Genomic DNA, 19,580 nt, shown 5'->3' with positions numbered 1-19,580 from the left:
AATCGCCGTGCTTACAGTGCCCAAAAGGTAAGACAGCCTGGAACTAGTTTCCTTATATCCTGTAGAACAGAGTTCTACTGTATTGCTGTATTAAAAATAATTCTATTTTTAGCTTTTTAGCTTTTTAAGGAACCTCCATACTGTTCTCCATACTGGCTGTATCAATTTACATTCCCACCAACAGTGCAAGAGGGTTCCCTTTTCTCCACACCCTCTCCAGCATTTGTTGTTTGTAGATTTCCTGATGATGCCCATTCTAACTGGTGTGAGGTGATACCTCATTGTAGTTTTGATTTGCATTTCTCTAATAATTAGTGATGTTGAGCAACTTTTCATGTGCTTCTTGGCCACCTGTATGTCTTCTTTGAAGAAATGTCTGTTTAGCTCTTCTGCCCACTTTTGGATTGGGTTGGGTTTCTTTTTATTATTAAGCTGCATGAGCTGTTTATATATTTTGGAGATTAATCCTTTGTCCATTGATTCATTTGCAAATATTTTCTCCCTTTCTGAGGGTTGTCTTTTCGTCTTGTTTATGGTTTCCTTTGCTGTGCAAAAGCTTTGAAGTTTCGTTAGGTCCCATTTGTTTGTTTTTGTTTTTATTTCCATTACTTTAGGAGGTGGATCAAACAATATCTTGCTGTGATTTATGTCAAAGAGTGTTCTTCCTATATTTTCCTCTAAGAGTTTTATAATGTCCGGTCTTACATTTAGGTCTTTAATCCATTTTGAGTTTATTTTTGTGTATGGTGTTAGGAAGTGTTCTAATTTCATTCTTTTACATGTAGCTATCCAGTTTTCCCAGCACCACTTATTGAAGAGACTGTCTTTTCTCCATTGTATATCCTTGCCTCCTTTGTCATAGATTAGTTGACCACAGATGCGTGGGTTCATCTCTGGGCTTTCTATCTTGTTCCATTGATCTATGTTTCTGTTTTTGTGTCAGTACCATATTGTCTTGATTACTGTAGCTTTGTAGTATAGTCTGAAGTCAGGGAGTCTGATTCCTCCAGCTCCGCTTTTTCCCCTCAAGACTGCTTTGGCTATTTGGGGTCTTTTGTGTCTCCATACAAATTTTAAGATTTTTTGTTCTAGTTCTGTAAAAAATGCCATTGGTAGTTTGATAGGGATTGCATTGAATCTGTAGATTGCTTTGGGTAGTAGAGTCATTTTCACAATATTGATTCTTCCAATCCAAGAACGTGGTATATCTCTCCATCTATTTGTATCATCTTTAATTTCTTTCATCAGTGTCTTATACTTTCCTGCATACAGGTCTTTTGTCTCCCTAAGGAGGTTTATTCCTAGGTATTTTATTCTTTTTGATGCAATGGTAAACAGGTTTCCTTAATTTCTCTTTCAGATTTTTCATCATTAGTATATAGGAATGCAAGAGATTTCTGTGCATTAATTTTGTATCCTGCAGCTTTACCAAATTCATTGATTAGCTCTAGTAGTTTTCTGGTGGCATCTTTAGGATTCTCTATGTATAGTATCATGTCATCTGCAAACTTCTTTTCCAATTTGTATTCCTTTTATTTTTCTTCTCTGATTGCCATGGCTAGGACTTCCAAAACTATGGTGAATAAGAGTGGTGACAGTGGACATCCTTGTCTTGTTCCTGATCTTAGAGGAAATGCTTTCAGTTTTTCACCATTGAGAATGATGTTTGCTGTGGGTTTGTCGTATATGGCCTTTATTATGTTGAGGTAGATTCCCTCTATGCCTACTTTCTGGAGAGTTTTTATCATAAATCGGTGTTGAATTTTGTCAAAAGCTTTCTCTGCATCTATTGAGATGATCATATGGTTTTTCTCCTTCAGTCTGTTAATATGTTGTACCACACTGATTGATTTGCATATATTGAAGAATCCTTGCATCCCTGGGATAAATCCTACTTGATCATGGTGTATGATCCTTTTAATGTGCTGTTGGATTCTGTTTGCTAGTATTTTGTTGAGGATTTTTGCATCTATATTCATGAGTGATATTGGTCTGTAATTTTCTTTCTTTGTGACATCTTTGTCTGGTTTTGGTATCAGGGTGATGGTGGCCTCATAGAATGACTTTGGGACTGTTCCTTCCTGTGCAATTTTTTGGAAGACTTTGAGAAGGATAGGTGTTAGCTCTCCTCTAAATGTTTGATAGAATTCGGCTGTGAAGCCATCTGGTCCTGGACTTTTGTTTGTTGGAAGATTTTTAATCACAGTTTCAATTTCATTACTTGTGATTGGTCTGTTCATATTTTCTATTTCTTCCTCGTTCAGTCTTGGAAGGTTATACCTTTCTAAGAATTTGTCAATTTCTTCCAGGTTGTCCATTTTATTGGCATAGAGTTGCTTGCAGCAGTCTCTCAGGATGCTTTGTATTTCTGCAGTGTCAGTTGTAACTTCTCCTTTTTCATTTCTAATTTTATTGATTTGAGTCCTCTCCCTCTTTTTCTTGATGAGTCTGGCTAATGGTTTATCAATTTTGTTTATCTTCTCAAAGAACCAGCTTTTAGTTTTATTGATCTTTGCTACCGTTTTCTTCATTTCTTTTTCATTTATTTCTGATCTGATCTTTATGATTTCTTTCCTTCTGCTAACTTTGGGGGTTTTTTGTTCTTTCTCTAATTGCTTTAGGTGTAAGGTTAGGTTGTTTATTTGAGATATTTCTTGTTTCTTAAGGTAGGATTGTATTGCTATAAACTTCCCTCTTAGAACTGCTTTTGCTGCATCCCATAGGTTTTGGGTCATTGATTTTTCACTGTCATTTGTTTCTAGGTCTTTTTTTATTTCCTCTTTGATTTCTTCAGTGATCTCTTGGTTAATAAGTAGTGTGTTTAGCCTCCATGTGTTTGTATTTCTTATAGATTTTTTCCTGTACTTGATTTCTAGTCTCATAGCGTTGTGGTCGGAAAAGATACTTGATACAATTTCAATTTTCTTAAATTTACCAAGCCTTGATTTGTGACCCAAGATATGATCTATCCTGGAGAATGTTCCATGAGCACTTGAGAAGAAAGTGTATTCTGTTGTGTTTGGATGGAATGTCCTATAAATATAAATTAAGTCCATCTAGTGTAATGTATCATTTAAAGCTTGTGTTTCCTTATTTATTTTCATTTTGGATGATGTCCATTGGTGAAAGTGGGGTGTTAAAGTCCCCTACTATGATTGTGTTACTGTCGATTTCCCCTTTTATGGCTGTTAGTATTTGCCTTATGTATTGAGGTCCTCCTATGTTGGGTGCATAAATATTTACAATTGTTATATCTTCTTCTTGGATTGATCCCTTGATCATTATGTTGTGTCCTTCTTTGTCTCTTGTAATAGTCTTTGTTTTAAAGTCTATTTTGTCTGATATGAGAATTGCTACTCCAGCTTACTTTCGGTTTCCATTTGCATGAAATATCTTTTTCCATCCCCTCACTTTCAGTCTGTATGTGTCCCTAGGTCTGAAGTGGGTCTCTTGTAGACAGCATATATATGGGTCTTGTTTCCACAACAAGAGAAGCCACCGCAATGAGAAGCCCGCGCACCGCAACAAAGAGTAGCCCCTGCTCGCCACAACTAGAGACCCGGGAGCAGCAACAAAAACCCAATGCAGCCATAAATAAATAGATAAAGAGGTAAATAAATAACATATTACAAGCAACTTACCTATCACCCTTAAAAAAAAAATTCACACATCACCTGCAGAAGATTCTCTAATACTGTTCTCACAAATTCATTATTGGCCAAAAGTCTGAAAATTGTGGTTCACTTCAGTAATACTTATCATTATGGAGCAAAAACAGACTGCAAAAACTTGGCAAATTATAATTTTTGTGTGGTGGGTCTGTATCTTACTGTTCAGTATATTAATTTAATACTTCATGTCCCTTTATTAAGTCCTCTAAATATTATTGTTTTCTCTGGCATTCAACCCATGCATAAACTGACTTTTTCCCGTTTTCCTTTCATAGCAAAAAGTTAAACTGGCCAAATGTACAACAACTTTACTGACATACTTTTTTTTCCCCCTAAGAACATTCTCTTAATCTTCAATTTAGAGGCCTGCTATTGAAGAAATCAAGTGGACAGGGAATATTTTCACTTTGGTTTAGCAGTTTCTGTTTCAACTTTCCAATTTACAACCCTTATGTAGAAGACATTCAGAAAGAATGACCCATGAAAATTTAACAAACCTGAACTCTACATGTTACTTTCATTTGTTTTATCCCCCTTCAAATTCTAGAACTAAAAGCTAAGAGATGGGTACAAGGAAAGGAATTCCATTTCCCACCCTCCAAGTTAACTTCCTGACAGCCACTTACTATTTCCATTATATCCACAACAGTTCAATTATAATATTGAAACAACAGAAAGGGACCTGATGGGAATGTTAAATGAGTGCAGCCACTATGGAGAATAGTATGGAGGTTCCTTAAAAAACTAAAAATAGAGCTACCATATGATCCTACAATCCCACTCCTGGACATATATCTGGAGAAAACTCTAATTCGAAAAGATACATGCACTCCAATGTTCATAGCAGCACTATTTACAATACCCAAGACATGGAAGCAACCTAAATGTCCATCAATAGATGAATGGATAAAGAAGATATGGTATATATATATACAATGGTTCAAGTCCAACAGTAGAAGAAAAGCCAATGTCCCAGTTTGAAGGCAGTCAAGCAGTAAGAATTCTATTACTTGGGATGAGGCCAGCCTTTTTGTTCTATTCAGGCCTTCAGCTGATTGGACAAGGCCCACCCACATTAGGGAAGGCAATCTGCTTGACTTAGTCTACCAATATAAATGTTACTCTCATCCAAAAACACCTTCAGAGAAACACCCAGAATAATGATTGACCAAATATCTGGGCACTCCGTGGCCCAGTCAAGTGGACACATAAAACTAACCATCACAAAGGGTAATTTAGTGGTTTGGAGAAGGCCCAACTATCAAGATTCCACCCAATTCCCCCTTTTTTGTTTTGGCCATGCCACATGGCTTGTGGGATCTTAGTTCCCTGACCAGGGATCAAACCCAGGGCCCCTGCAGTGGAAGCATGGAGTTCTAACCACTGGACTGCAGGGAATTCCCTCCACCCTTTTAAAATTTTTTTTATTTTTGGCTGTGTTCGGTCTTGGTTGCTGCACGTCGGCTTTCTCTAGTCGCGGCGAGCGGGGGCTACTCTTCATTGCGGTGCATGGGCTTCTCATTGAGGTGACTTCCCTTGTTGTGGAGCACAGGCTCTAGGCGCACGGGCTTCAGTAGTTGTGGCGCGTGGGCTCAGTAGTTGTGGCTCGCAGGCTCTAGAGCGTAGGCTCAGTAGTTGTGGCGCATGGGCTTAGTTGCTCCGCAACATGTGGTATCTTCCTGGACCAGGGCTCAAACACGTCCCCTGCATTAGCAGGCAGATTCTTAACCACTGTGCCACCAGGGAAGCCCCCTCCACCCAATTATTAAAGACAAACAATCCAGTCTTTGTAGATCTGGAGAGAGGTGTGACGAGATGGTTTTCAGAGGGTATGTGCAAGTTGGGCCAGGGGCATCAAAGCCTGCAAGTCATAACCACCTCCAAGAAAAGACAATTTTATGGGTCTGAGGCCAAAGTAGGTGAAGGTCTGGACTGTGCCCAGCTTAAGACAGAAACAGCTGCCTGCACATGGGGATGAAAATGAAAGGGCCATCAGTCCAGACTGCTCAGCAGCAGTCCAGAGGCAAAAAACAAAGATGAGAAATCCAAATTACATTCATTCATTCAGCAGTATTACAGGGCCTCTGCTACATGCCCAACACTGTGCTAGACATTTCAGATACAAGTATGCATAAGAAATATATTCTTCCCTCCAGAAGCTCAGTCTAGAAGGGAATACAAATATGCAAACAGATAATGATTATCTATTGTGGAAGGTTCACAATACATTGCAATGATAGACAGCATAATGTAAAGTGTCTCAGAGGTCTTCTTGCCGCAAAATACCCTCTTATCTCCACCCCCTCCCACCACAGCAATAGGTACTAAAATTCCATCCAGAGATTCATTTGTGTTAGCAATTAAAACAAAACAAAACAAAACTCAACTAGAAAGGCTGTCATCCACATCTCAGTAAATTAGCTTAATAAACCTACTTTTCTAAATGTAGCTGAAATCAGTCAGATAGAGAGAATGGGAGTTTTGAGAGGTGAGGAAAAGACATGAGAACTGATTTGGAAGATATCGCACTAAGTCAGAGAGAATGCAGGGAACGGGCATCCAGAGGAAGGAGAGGATCTCTGAAAAGAAAGGGGACACTTCAAGGTCAAAATCTTCAAGTACAAGGACCCATTAACTTTCTAATACTTTCAGAAAATGAACCTAATTTCTAATGGAAGCTGCCTCCAGAATGTTCACTCACTTCAAAATTCTCCCTAGGGCTGATTGATCCTTCCACATTTTCTTCCCCCAGAGGGAAGAAAAGATCCAAAGAGGAGGCTCTGCTACCATCTCTCTACATCATGGCTGTTATGTCACTTAAGTAGTCTGATCCCTAACTTCATCACAGTTATTCTGTCCCCTTGGATTGTCTTGGGTGGTCAGGGTTAGGGAGGGATGAAGGACAGGAGAAGGGGGCTTGTTATGGCCATTCGACAGAGAAAGAAAGGAAGGTATAGACAAATAAAGATTGAAGGAAAGGAAGAAACAAGGGGGAAGAGAACTAAAAAACGATACGCTTCTAACTGATATATGCCAAGAATGTTACTCAGTTACTAACTATTCCATTTTATTCACTTGGTTGGCTACTGCTCACAGTAGCTTGAAATTCCAAGTACATCCTTTATTGTTAATCTCCAGATTTCCCCTTTCACTTATTCCCCATTATTAAAAGAAAAGTTTTCAATAGTTGTTTAATTGCATTTTCTGTTCCTTTAGATTCTAAACATTGTGGGTAAAACTAGGTTAAGTGTAGTCAATGCAAGGTCAAGATCTTCAGGCACAAAAAATCCATTAAATTTCTAATTTAATGAACCTAATTTCAAACAAAAGCTGCCTCCAGAATATATGGTTAAGCGTGTTCTGGGTATAATTTGTTTTGGCAAACACTATAGAAATTCACATAAAATTTCACTGAACTAAAAGTAAATTGCCCACCTAGCAAAAGATATTTTTCAATAGCTTCAAATGAATCCTAAAGGATAACAATTCTTGGAGAGAAATAAAGTATGGGTGAGTTAGAAATTGTAATTCTGGGTCATCTACCTCAATTAGAGAGACTATCTATGTTTAATTTGGTTGTGGTTAACACAGTTGATTTGGAGGCCTTATTTAGACACAACCTGAAATACCAAAGTTAAATCTCTATATCTATGTGCTTTACAGTGAAAGAAATGAAACAAAATTTTCTTCAAAGTATTAAAAACCAAAATTGCAATTATTAATGAAGTACTAGAATGTGAAACTGTTTTTCTCTTCGAAATATCTTTTAGTAGCTGTAATTTCTCTGATTCATTAAACACTTTTCTTATTCTGGCCCCCCAAAACATCAATACAAATAAGATAAAGTTTTCCTAAAGCACCCTTCATGAACCCCTAAATGAACCCCTAAATGCAAAATCTCATGAACCCCTAAATGCAAAATTTCACTGACTGTGTAGTGGGCAGATAATCACTTTGTCTGCTGAATTACCTTACTGACAGATTTTGAGGAAAATATTTTTACATGCCACTCTCAAACTTGTTATCAGAAATTTTTATGCAAAAAAAATTGCAGACTTGTAAACTCTCACATTGCCTAATTTTTCCTCACCAAACCCACTATGATATAGCTAAAAGGGAATAACTTTCATTAATTTTCCTACAAATGAAAAAGACTGATAGGTTACAAATTATGCATGATTTTTAATTACAAGTAAGCTGGACAGAAACATCTACTTTATTCAAAGTTGAGGAACAGCCAATGGAAATTTCCCTCTAATTTAGAACTTAAATGCCTTTTCTTTTTCTTCTCTCTCTTTCAAGATCTCATCTCATCTGATCCTATCATCACCACTCCAGTTCACAGACCTTCAGTCTTGCGACTTTCCATCCTTCAAGACCCAGCTCAGGCATCTCCTCCATGGAGCCTTCCCAGGTTGCCTCGGGCACCATGATTTCAAAGTACCTACTGCTTATGTCACTAACCTACAGCTGGGAGGCATTACTTGAGTAATATTCAAGCTTTCTATTGACCACTTGTCACGGATGCTGTTCAAGCAATGAATGATGAATCGGATTAGATGTCCTGAGAACCTGATTATCAATTTCTTCACTTATACTCCCAACTAGACCACGGACTTCTTTTAACAGTTATCACCTTGTTGTTTACCCTCTTCACATCCCTACAGTGGCCCTTTAATAACATTTATTATTTACATAAGGGTTATGAAATTTTATCTACTATGGTTATCCTGGTGGACTATAAGGATGGTTGCATCCACTTGTATAGAAGGAAAAGATCTCCCCTGAACTGAGTAATCATTTTTCAGTTATCTGGGTAAAAGGCCTATATCTGAGACTGGAAATGGAAACCACGAGTCCAAAAAGATGGGACTGGGCACTCTTGATTTTACTGGTAGCAGGGCCAAGGAGACAACTCCCCAGTAGTGGTGGCCAATGGCATAACCATACAATGACCATCAGGGCATCAGAAAAGTAGGAAAGCTGGGTAGGTGCCATTAGAGTTACAACGTAAATACCTCAAATGCCAGGACCCAGGATCAAAAAGCAATATTCTGTAAACTTTTTTCAAAAAAATGCTTCAACATCCTCTAAATTTCCCTTTTGTTTTCTACACGTATTAGGTAAAGTTGTTTTGAAAATCCAGTCTACCTCAACTCTGTCAAGGGAAATCAATGAAAGGTTTTGCCTTTGCCTGAGCAACCAGGGGGCCAGAAAAGGGGCCAGGTGGCAACACACAAGAAAGTTAAAGAAACCTTATGAATGGGAAAACGTGGAAGAAGAATAAGAGCCACCTGCTCTGTTCTAAACACTGGAAGGTTGAGAGCGTGTTTTACCAAGGACAGCAGCATTTTAAAACAAACACTGCATTATTTCGAATGAGTTCCATTTCTCACACCAAAAAAAAAAGTAGTCCTGCATAAAAATTAAAAGGGTATTATTTGCAAAAATTCAGAGAATACATGCTACATATTCTCTCTACAGTACAGAGTAACACATTATTGAGTAAAGATTATCATACGTTTATGAATAATAAGCTTTTCCCCCTCGACAGTATAAACAAGGTTCATTTTCTGAAATATTTTCCCAAACACTATTCTTCCACCATAAGTAATATTGAAGCTCATCTAAAAGATTGCCAGGTAGTTCTTTCTATATACTCTGGATATTCTTTTCAAATGACAAAACGTGTCTTATATGTTGTGAAATAGCTCTTCTGTTTTACGAACTACTTTTAAAACTACTGAAAAAAAATTATTTTAGAATTAAACTATCTAGAAATTTCCTTACTCTTGCCCCAATAATGTAAAATATATTCATATCTGTTAAATTCAAATAAATCCACACTTAAAAGTTATTTACTTATGACATGTATATTTATATTACAAGTTATATAAATTATATGCTTAAAATATTTAGGCATACATTCTTAAATTAATCTTAAATATAAATTCTCAAGATAAATATATTAATATCTCAGTGCTTCACATCTTTAAATCTGTGAAACACTCCATGGGAAGCAACAGAATAGTGATGCAATTCTCAGGTGAAAATTGCTAAAACTTCTTGAAATAGTCAAATAATTGTTAAACCCACTGGTTTTGAAGTTAGAAAAACTGAGTAAATCTGAAAAACTGGATCAAGTTTCTCATGTACACTTTAAAGATTACCTATAAAGATTTATGTTAAAGCACTAATTTTAAAAAAGATAACATCAGTGTGAATTTGGGGTAACCATTTTCCCTGGAACTTTATGGAATAGAGTTCTCCCTTCCAGAAGAAAACTTATTAATTTTTTTTAGAAACTTCACTCAATATATTTCTTTTAAAAGCGAAATATTTTATATATTTCGTATATCTAGGAAATGGGATATTTAGCCAAGTGACTATGCTGAAAACTAAAAAACATTAACTAAAAAAATAATTAAAAACTATAAAAGTAGAAGACATCAGTAAAATACACTCTATACAGAACACTAATCATACACTGTGCACATTTCTTCATACATAAAACGTACTTGCAGAACTTTAGTATTAGCATAACAATAAATTATTATACAGCATTTTAGGGGAAAATCTGGTTATTCCATATTCCTGATTGAATTCTGTGTAAACAGAAATTAACTATAAGGACTATTTTTGGTATAAAAGGTAATCCGAGCCAAAAGTGTTTAAGAGATAACCCGAGATTTTAGAAGAGAGATGTGTACAATCAAAATGGAAGCTCCTTAAATCAACTGGCAATAAAATATTGGACCAGAAATAGTAATGATTATAAACTGCCATTCTGCCACTGTTATTGATATTAACCAAAGTATTAGGGAAGAGAAAATACTAGAGAAGTATCAATAATACTTTCGGATTAGAATGAAAAAAAGGAGATCTGAATAGAATTGAAAGTTATCATTGCTAATTAAAAAACAATTGGGTCGGGCTTCTCTGGTGGCGCAGTGGTTGAGAGTCCACCTGCCGATGCAGGGGACACGGGTTCGTGCCCCAGTCCGGGAAGATCCCATATGCCGCGGAGCGGCTAGGCCCGTGAGCCATGGCCGCTGAGCCTGCGAGTCCGGAGCCTGTGCTCCGCAACGGGAGAGGCCACAACAGTGAGAGGCCTGCGTACCGCAATAAAAAAACAAAACAAAACAAAACAATCGGGTCTACAGAATAGTAATTCTTCAAAATGCAGCACATAACTGGTAAGCAGGGTACTTCATCTGCAGGCAATCCTCTGCATTTAAGGGAAAAAAATTAGGCAATTTCAGGGAGTTCTTGACTTGTCATTTCTCTGGGGGTCTTTCAACTTCATTTTTTCCCTTTATATAAAGGAAAGTAAAAGCTGACTTCAAGGTACCATCACCACCCTGTTGTGAAAAGCAGAGGAAAGTGGCCCACAGAAAACCACAGAGCCCAGTGTAAGCTGTTCTCCAGTGAACAGGAACGAGGCTGAAGTTGGTCAGCTATAACAGAGAGAGAAAGAGTCTTTTAGGGCTCCATATAAACCAGACCCATGAGTTGGCATTCTAAGTAGTTTGAAACTCACCTGTACAAAAGGCCAGTACATCAGACCACTCTGGAATAAAGAAAAACTTTATTAGGATGCTTTTTAATCGCACAAAACGATCACACAGTTCTTTCTATAAAGCATTAAGAAACACCAGGTGGGTGGAATGTGGACGCGGTATTACATTTCAGACTAAGCAGATTAAATTAGACTACTTATGGTCTCTTGAGTGGAAGAGGGTAAGGAGTTGTACAAACAGCCGTTAGGCACAGGAATAAAGATTTTTATTATATTCACAAATTTACAATAAAAAGTCTACCTGAATCAGTACCAATTCTGGAAGACAACTGCTTTCAAAATAACAACACATATTTATTTATTTAAATTTATTTATATTTTACTTTTGGCTGCGTTGGGCCTTCGTTGCTGCGTGCGGGCTTTCTCTAGTTGTGGCGAGGGGGGGCTACTCTTTGTTGTGGTATGCGGGCTTCTCATTGTGGTGGCTTCTCTTGTTGTGGAGCACGGGCTCTAGGCGCGCAGACTTCAGTAGTTGTGGCATGCAGGCTCAGTAGCTGTGGCTCACGGACTTAGTTGCTCCACGGCATGTGGGATCTTCCCGGACTAGGGCTCGAACCCATGTCCCCTGCATTGGCAGGCAGGTTCTTAACCACTGAGCCACGAGGGAAGTCCACAACACATATTTATATATTGCAATTTTCCTGTTTGCCCATGCAAATGATGCAAGGGAAATACTGATAAAATACAGGATCATCAATCAATTTTTAAAACTCTAAACTGTTCTTTATGGTGATTTGATAATAATATATTCTAACTACTTCATGCTACAGAATAAGTTTAGCTTTTAAGATGTATTTATTTGTGAGAATTCCCTGGTGGTCCAGGGGTGAGGACTCGGGGCTTTCACTGGTGGGGCCCAGGTTTGATCTCTGGTCAGGGAACTAAGATCCTGCAAGCCGCGTAGTGTGGCCAAAAAAAAAAAGATGGATTTATTTTAACAGGCTTTAACCTCTTCATTCTGACAAAAGAGTCATCATTATGGATTTTTTTTTTAAAGATAGAGATCTTGGTATGTAAATTATATCTTAAAAAAAAAAGCTAGAGGTTTTTAAAATAGTCCTTACAAGTGGTATTACACTAGTAATATAAAGGTGGTATTATTTTTTTTGTTTTTACTAATTTTTATTTTCTAAAGTTTCTATAATAAACTGTTGCAATAAAAGCTATTTAAAGTTTAAAGTGTATACTCATTTAAGAATTTACTACTTTAGGGGCTTCCCTGGTGATGCAGTGGTTAAGAATCCACGTGCCAACGCAGGAGACATGGGTTCGAGCCCTGGTCCGGGAAGATCCCACATGCCGTGGAGCAACTAAGCCTGTGCACCACAACTACTGAGCCTGTGCTCTAGAGTCCGCGGGCCACAACTACTGAAGCCCACGTGCCTAGAGCCCATGCTCTGCAACAAGAGAAGCCACCGCAATGAGAAGCCCGCGCACCGCAACAAAGAGTAGCCCCCGCTCTCAGCAACTAGAGAAAACCCGCGTGCAGCAGCGAAGACCCAATACAGCCAAAAATTAAATAAATGAATAAATAAATAAATTTATTTAAAAAAAAAAAGAATTTACTACTTTAGGAAAAACCCATCCAAACATGGCTTCACTTCTTATGGCAATTTTTTTTCTTCAGAATGTAGCCTCACTCAGTGTGCAGATCTTGGTCTCCCATGCCATTCCCCACAAAAAGGAAAAAGGACTCCTCAAAGAAATGGTTGATTCCAGGGCCAGAGTAGGGCAGGTACAAGGTACAAGATGAGCCTAGAACATCTATCTTTATGATATAAAGTAAGGAAGTGGCTTAAAAAAAAAAAAAAGATGGGGGGACTATCACAAGGAAATAGGAGCCAGCTTGACGCAACTCTCACTGGCCAAGTCTGGGACATTTGCAAAACAAAAATAATTAAACACAGCAATGAATTATAAACCATCGAAAAAATGGGAATCCCTGAGTCCCTACTGATAACAGAGAAATAAGCAAATAACTGGGAGAGAAAAGTGGGCTCTTGCTTACAGAATGCTGCGTGCTACCCAGTAAATGCGGGTGGGTCACCGTAGATGTGTCCTTGCCCATCAACCCTACTTCCAATCCATCATCAAGACCTACCAATTCTATCTCCTAAGTATTTTTGAAATCCTTCCTCTGCCCACTGCTTCACGATTTCTTACGTGAACTTGGTCACAGTAACCCTCTAACTCGTCTCCCTTGCCAGTAATCACTTAAGTTCAAGATCCTTGGCATGGCCTTCAACACCTTCCAAGATCCAAAGTCATTTGCAGTTGTTCCTCAATTCATATCTTATATTCTATGAATAGCATCTCTTGTAGTTTCTCCCTTACAGGTACACCACAGTGTTTTATGCATTCCTTCCTCTGCTCCTTCTGCCCCTGGAAAGGCCCCAGGTATCCGCCTAACTCCCCTGAGTTCTTTAAGACTCCGCTCAGGCATAACCTGCCCCCGGAAGCTTTCCTTGAGCCGCACCCTTACATCTCCGTGCTGTGCTAAGTACCCATTTGCATGCTCTGAGCACTGCTCCTGGCATTGAGGTTAATGTTTGTCTATTTACTTGTCTATCTACCCCACTACATTGTAAGTCCCTTAAAGACAGTAGCAATGTGGGTGCGTGTATATCTCTCTATATCTGTATCTATATCTATATATGTTTTGTGTTATCTTCTGCTAACACCTAGTGCAATACCTAGCAGATAGTTTCTTGTTATGGGAGATCTTCAGGAAAGTCCACAAATGGTGCTGGGCATCAGACTGCCGGTACCCTCTTTCTTCTCAAGGGCATAGATACAACTGACTCATTTGGAACCACTGTTTTTGTTGTGTTTTGCTTTTTGTTTTTGTTTTTTTAAAAATATTTATTTATTTATTTATTTGGCTGTACCAGGTCTTAGTTGCAGCACCCAGGATCTTCGTTGCTGCGTGCGGGATCTTTAGTTGCGGCATGTGGAATCTCGTTCCCTGACCAGGGATCGAACCTGGGCCCCCTGCATTGGGAGTGAAGAGTCTTAACCGCTAGACCACCAGGGAAATCCCAGAACCACTGTTTTTAAAAAGGTGTGTAAAAGTCGCCACGTTTCTACCCAATGAAGATAGCCTGTATGTCTTCATCAAAGAAGGAGAATCTGAAACATCTGCAAATCCTTGGTCAAAGCCCCTTTCTTTTACAACTCTGCTTGGCTTGCTCTTCGTATAAATGTATAAATGTCAGATGTACCTATCTCCATGAGATCTATGACATCATGGGCAAATTTGTTCCTTTCCCAAAGTAAAGCAGAAGAAAATCATATTTGGATGTCACCATGGGCCCATAATTTTTGCCTCAAGAGAAGTAACAAGAGTTCTGAATGCTTTTCCCCCCAGAGGGGCTCGGCAGCATGTGGCTTCCACCCTCCCTGTCATCTGCCTTCAACCACCAAGCGGGTGATAATGGTTCTCATGCTCAAAATAGTTCAACAGAAGATGCTGGGGGTGTGGGTGAGGGTGGCGGGATGGCTGGGGGTGGCTTGGCACTGCTTTTGATCAGGAATTAAGTAGATGTGGAGCCCTAGACAAGGCTGTGTATGTTCTGGAATCCTGAAAATTCACCTCATTGTCATTAATAGAATCAAATAGAATCAAACATTGTCATTAATAGAATCACACTAGGCCAGAGATGGAAAGCATCCCTGACTCTGCCAGGTCTTGAGGACACTGCTCAATAAATCTTCATTGAATAAATGAATAGATATTTGTGGGATTGGATCATATATATATTTGTACTGAGCAAACAGGACAAGAGGTGACTTGATTCCAGCCTCAGGATAACCCTGGGAAACATCTTCCTTTTCTGTAAATACCTCTGTGATGTCAAGAAGGTTCCTTTCATAGGGACTCAGCAGAATGCACACTTGGAAACATCAGCTCTAAATGTGAGAATGATTCCATTAAGCCACTCACATTCTACTATTCCTATTTTGCAATAACTTCTTTGGTTCCAAAAAAATCACCGTGATCACTAACAAGAATAAATATAAGAATGTCAGAAATCGTTGTGAACATTGACTAAAATTCAGAGACACATATAGACACTCTTAAAGCTTCTCATTCAACTATCAAAACAAATTTAAGATCTGTCAAAATATAGTACCCTGTGCCAACCAACTGGAGCCCTAATTTAAGAATTTTTTTTTTTTTTTTTGTGGTACACGGGCCTCTCACTGTTGTGGCCTCTCCCGTTGCGGAGCACAGGCTCCAGACGCGCAGGCTCAGCGGCCATGGCTCACGGGCCCAGCCACTCCGCGGCATGTGGGATCTTCCCAGACCGGGGCACAAACCTGCGTCCCCTGCATCGGCAGGCGGACTCTCAACCACTGCGCCACCAGGGAAACCCAAGAATATTTTTATTTAAATGTATTTAATGTTAAAAAGTACAAAAAGATCCTGGTCGTATTTTCAAAAGTCTGTCTTACCTTATATGTATTCCAGAATTTCTGTCTCAGGTCCAAAAATATGTCATCCTTTTCCTGGAGAATACTCATACCTATTTGAAAAAACACACACCAGAAGAATTGTAAAAGATTTAATACGAAGAATACTGTATAACAGCTCATGTTCAAGTTTTCTATTCCAATATGCAAGGTAACCACCACTATCACTAACTCAGTATGTTCCGTCTGACCCAACAGTGAAAACAAAAGATAATCTCCATTCTAAAGTTAGGTAAATTTTAAAGTGATGATAAATATGAACTGAGAATAGCAGGGTACCGAGTTATAGCAGAATGATTATTTTTTTAAAAAGCTGTTAGAGAATTCACAAAAACCTCAGTGTTAGCATGGTGGGACTATTGGTGACTTTTCTTCTCTCCCTTCAAAACATGTTGTGAAATGTTTAAAATTAAAAAAATTTAATTTCCTTCTTTTACAAAAAGGCTGCTGGACTCTGGGTATTCTAGCAACTGCAGATTTCCCATCTAAGAGACTTTCTAAATGGAATTTGAAAGCAGAACACCAGTTCAGACTTCCTAAAAACATCTGGAAAACTTTGACGTTCAACAACCCTGAAAAGGAAGTCAGGGAACAAGGACAAAACCCTCCTATTTTAGGAAAGGTGTGAAAATGACAGTGCTTTAAAAAGTCTCCTCCAACTCTGATTAGGAAGAAGGGGAAATAAAATCTTTTCAGTCAATTGCAGGGGATTCTTAGAACAGGACCGGTAAGAAAACCGAGCCCAATATTGGTAATAGTATTCCACTTACCCAGCACTAATTAAGGGCTAAGCACTTGATGTGTTTTCTTTCATCTGACTCTCCTAACCCTCAGCTAAGGATGATGGAGCTGCAGAGGAGGAAAAGAGCTCAGAGAGGTTGATAGTGATCCAAGTCCAACCCAGGTGTGGATTCCGAGCCAGACCTTTCAATCACAACTATTCTACCTCCCAAGGCAGCCCCAGCACAAAGGAACATCTGATACAGGCAATTTCCAGGTTTGAAGTGCCTTGAACAAACATCCAACCCACCCCCTTCCCACCATTCCCCCTTCAGTTTAACATGAGGAGAGGGAAACAGGGCCCAGAAATCTGAAATGCAAAACAAAGAAGCAATGTGGGCAAGAATCGGTTTCAGGGGCCTCGGGCTTGAACCACAGGCCCCAGCAGCCCTGTGACTGCAGCATCTTTCTGGTTTCAGGAACGCTGACATCCCCCAGGGAGATGAAGACCATAACATGGATTGTGTTGCTTTCGGGCAGGTCGTTTATCCCTTTGAGCCTCAGTTTCCTTGCCTGTAACATGGGAATAACAATACCTGCCTCACTGGGTTGTTTGAGGATTAGATAGGAATCTGACTCCCAAATGCCAGCAGCTCCCAACCCTCCATCCCATCACCAGAGTACAAGGGCACTGCAGTAACAGGCATGAGGAACCTGTTTGCCAATCTGGCCTGGAAGTCACGCGCTGGGATCAGAGACAGATCTTCTGATAAATCAGGCAGCTCCTGGTCTCAGGTCCTCTATCCCCTGACCTCACTGACCCCATGGGCCATGTGGTTGGCACTGCATCAGGCATGTTTCCTGTGGAGGCTGTGAGTGACTCTGGCCCCCAAAATAAGATCCAAGGGGCAGTGTAGGTTCCTTCAAAGTGGTGACTTGACCACTTCAACACAGTTTAGAAGAAAGCACCAACAGCCACTGACAAGACCCCTTGGGGGATCTGTGATCCCCAATGCCAAGGCCAGGCCCAGGACCCTTGAATTTTCTTAGGGGATTGGGTGCCCCTCGCCTGCCCACTCCCTTCCAAGCAATAGAAAACGCTATGAAGATGAAGGCCACAAAGCCCTTGACATTGTTTTTAGAATTTAGGGCGCTAAGAAAGGTTCCCAAAGTCAGGCCCTCAGGCTCCAGGGTGGACTTTTTGAGGAGGGGGGTCCCCAGACCCTCACAGGTACAGAGTCCTCTCATGGCAGGGGTCCGAGGTCTCCTGACATTTTCTGTGGGTTTTGATATGGGGATGGGACCCCCTTGTTACAAAAGCAGGACTACCACCCTGAGCACACATTTTGAGGGGAACCGGGCCGCACCTCAGATTCCACCGGCTCTGCCCGCACCATCCTGAATCCCCTCACCTTTTGTTTGTATGTTGAAAAGGAGTATCCCGCCAGTGGAAAGGAGACCCCGCCCCACAACATGGTCACGGGGCTCACAGCTGACATGGTAGCAAGCTGGGGTCTCCTCGACGTTCCCGTGGACCTTTATCAGGGGAAAATGGATCCCCAGCCCTGCCTCCCCACTTCCGGCCTACGTACGCCCCAGGCCCCCTGAAACCTCCAGCCCCAGACTACGGGCAACCCAGCGTCCGAACTGCGACCTGGCCCCCTAATTCCTGGCCTCTCCGGCAACCTTCCCTCAATTTCTTTCCCCTCAATCCTGTTAATCCACGGTCCCCAAACTTCTCGACCCTCGCACCTCGACCTCCGGCCCTCATCCAGACCCTCCCAGTCTCCTGAACCCTGGCCCCCACCCCAGGATTCCAGCCCCGGTCCCCGGCCCCCAGAGCCCCAGGCTCCTGCCTGGTCCCAGCCCCTGAAACCCCGACCCCTGCCTCTCGTCCCCCAATTCCGGATCCGCCTCCGTCCCCCAGTTCCGGCCCCCAGGTGCCTGGCCCGGCTTCTCACCGAAGTAGAAGGCAGAGACGTACACCGGCCCGCCGAACGCCTGGTCGCACAGCACCTTGGCCAGGACGGCGCGCGGCGCGCGCCCCGGCAGCGCGCGCTCCAGCAGGCGCAGCCACACGTAGTTGAAATTCGCGTGGAAGGCCACGGCCACGGTGGCCACGTGCCGCGTCTGCCGCCAGTCAGCAGGGCCGCCCCGCAGCTGCTGCTGCAGCGCGTCGCCGGCTGAGAAGAGCGCGGCGTAGAGCAGCACGTTCGTGGGCCAAGGGTAGCGCCGGACGGTGCTTAGGAGCTCCCGCCACCAGCCCGCCATGCCCGTGCCCTGGGCGCCGGCCAGCGACCGCCGCCAGCTCCGGGCCACGCCCACCGCCCCCTGCCCCCTACCCCCTACCCCCCGGCCTCCGCCCTCTGCCCCCAGCCATCGGCGTACCGTCTCCCGCCACCTGCATCTGCCTCCTCTCCACGCTCGAAGGCGATTGGGCGCCCCGCGTACACCCAACTGCACCGACCAATCCCGTGGCCACTGGCGATCCTGGAGGCTGAGCTTTTGAAATACTGCTGGTCCGCATATGCATTAACCCCTTATAAGTCATGTCCAGAACAGGCAAATCCTTACAGACTTAAGGGGATGGGCAATGGGGGGGATGCGAAGTGACTGCTAACCGGGTGTGGGATTCTTTTTTGGGGTGATGAACTATTGTATAATTAGATAGTGGTAACAGTTGCACGGAAAACCATTAAAGACCCTTTTTAAAAAAAAATAATTTATTTATTTATTTATTTTTGGCTGCGTTGGGCCTTCGTTGCTGCGCGCAGGCTTTCTCTAGTTGCGGCGAGCGGGGGCTACTCTTCGTTGTGGTGCGCGGGCTTCTCCTTGCAGTGGCTTCTCTTGTTGGGGAGCACTGGCTCTAGGCGCACGGGCTTCGGTAGTTGTGACACATGGGCTCAGTAGTTGTGGCCCACGGGCTTAGTTGCTCTGCAGACCAGTGCTGGAACCCGTGTCCCCTGCACTGGCAGGCGGATTCTTAACCACTGCGCCAACAGGGAAGGCCCTAATTACACTTTAAAATGGCGAATTGTATGGTATGTGAATTATATCTCAAAACGAACCAAAAAAGGTTAAAAAAGAAGGGAAAAATTGGGGAAAAAAAGTGGTGTGGGCAGAATACCAAAACTCAG

The 19,580-nt window shown here is 41.4% G+C and overlaps 1 protein-coding gene and 1 non-coding gene across 5 annotated transcripts in view; both read right to left on the bottom strand.

Moving 5' to 3' along the window:
• Positions 1 to 18,714, bottom strand: part of LOC114894671 (mpv17-like protein) — a 171,238-nt gene extending 152,524 nt beyond the window's left edge. For 3 of the 4 annotated variants that reach the window (XR_003793280.1, XM_029221607.1, XM_029221608.1), the window contains exons 1-4: positions 18,405 to 18,714; positions 15,706 to 15,776; positions 11,212 to 11,241; positions 11,023 to 11,128 (exon numbers count right to left, since the gene is read on the bottom strand). Coding sequence is in view for 3 of the 4 variants with exons in the window: in XM_029221607.1 (XP_029077440.1) it covers positions 11,023 to 11,128; positions 11,212 to 11,241; positions 15,706 to 15,776; positions 18,405 to 18,714 (517 nt within the window). In the remaining variant the exon portion in view is untranslated. Of the gene's footprint in view, positions 1 to 10,068; positions 11,129 to 11,211; positions 11,242 to 15,705; positions 15,777 to 18,404 lie in introns of those variants that run through there. The other variant, XM_029221609.1, reaches the window with a different exon arrangement.
• On the bottom strand, positions 14,212 to 14,284 carry TRNAG-CCC. The gene has a single exon. It is a non-coding gene; the product is annotated as a tRNA-Gly (tRNA).
• Positions 18,715 to 19,580: the final 866 nt, after the last annotated feature.

The sequence above is a fragment of the Monodon monoceros genome, unplaced genomic scaffold (assembly GCF_005190385.1).
Source record: "Monodon monoceros isolate NGI ecotype Baffin Bay Population unplaced genomic scaffold, NGI_Narwhal_1 Super_Scaffold_13, whole genome shotgun sequence".
Classification (NCBI taxonomy): Eukaryota; Metazoa; Chordata; class Mammalia; order Artiodactyla; family Monodontidae; genus Monodon; species Monodon monoceros.
The sequence above is the reverse complement of the archived record's forward strand: the minus strand, read 5'-3'. Positions and strand labels throughout refer to the sequence as shown.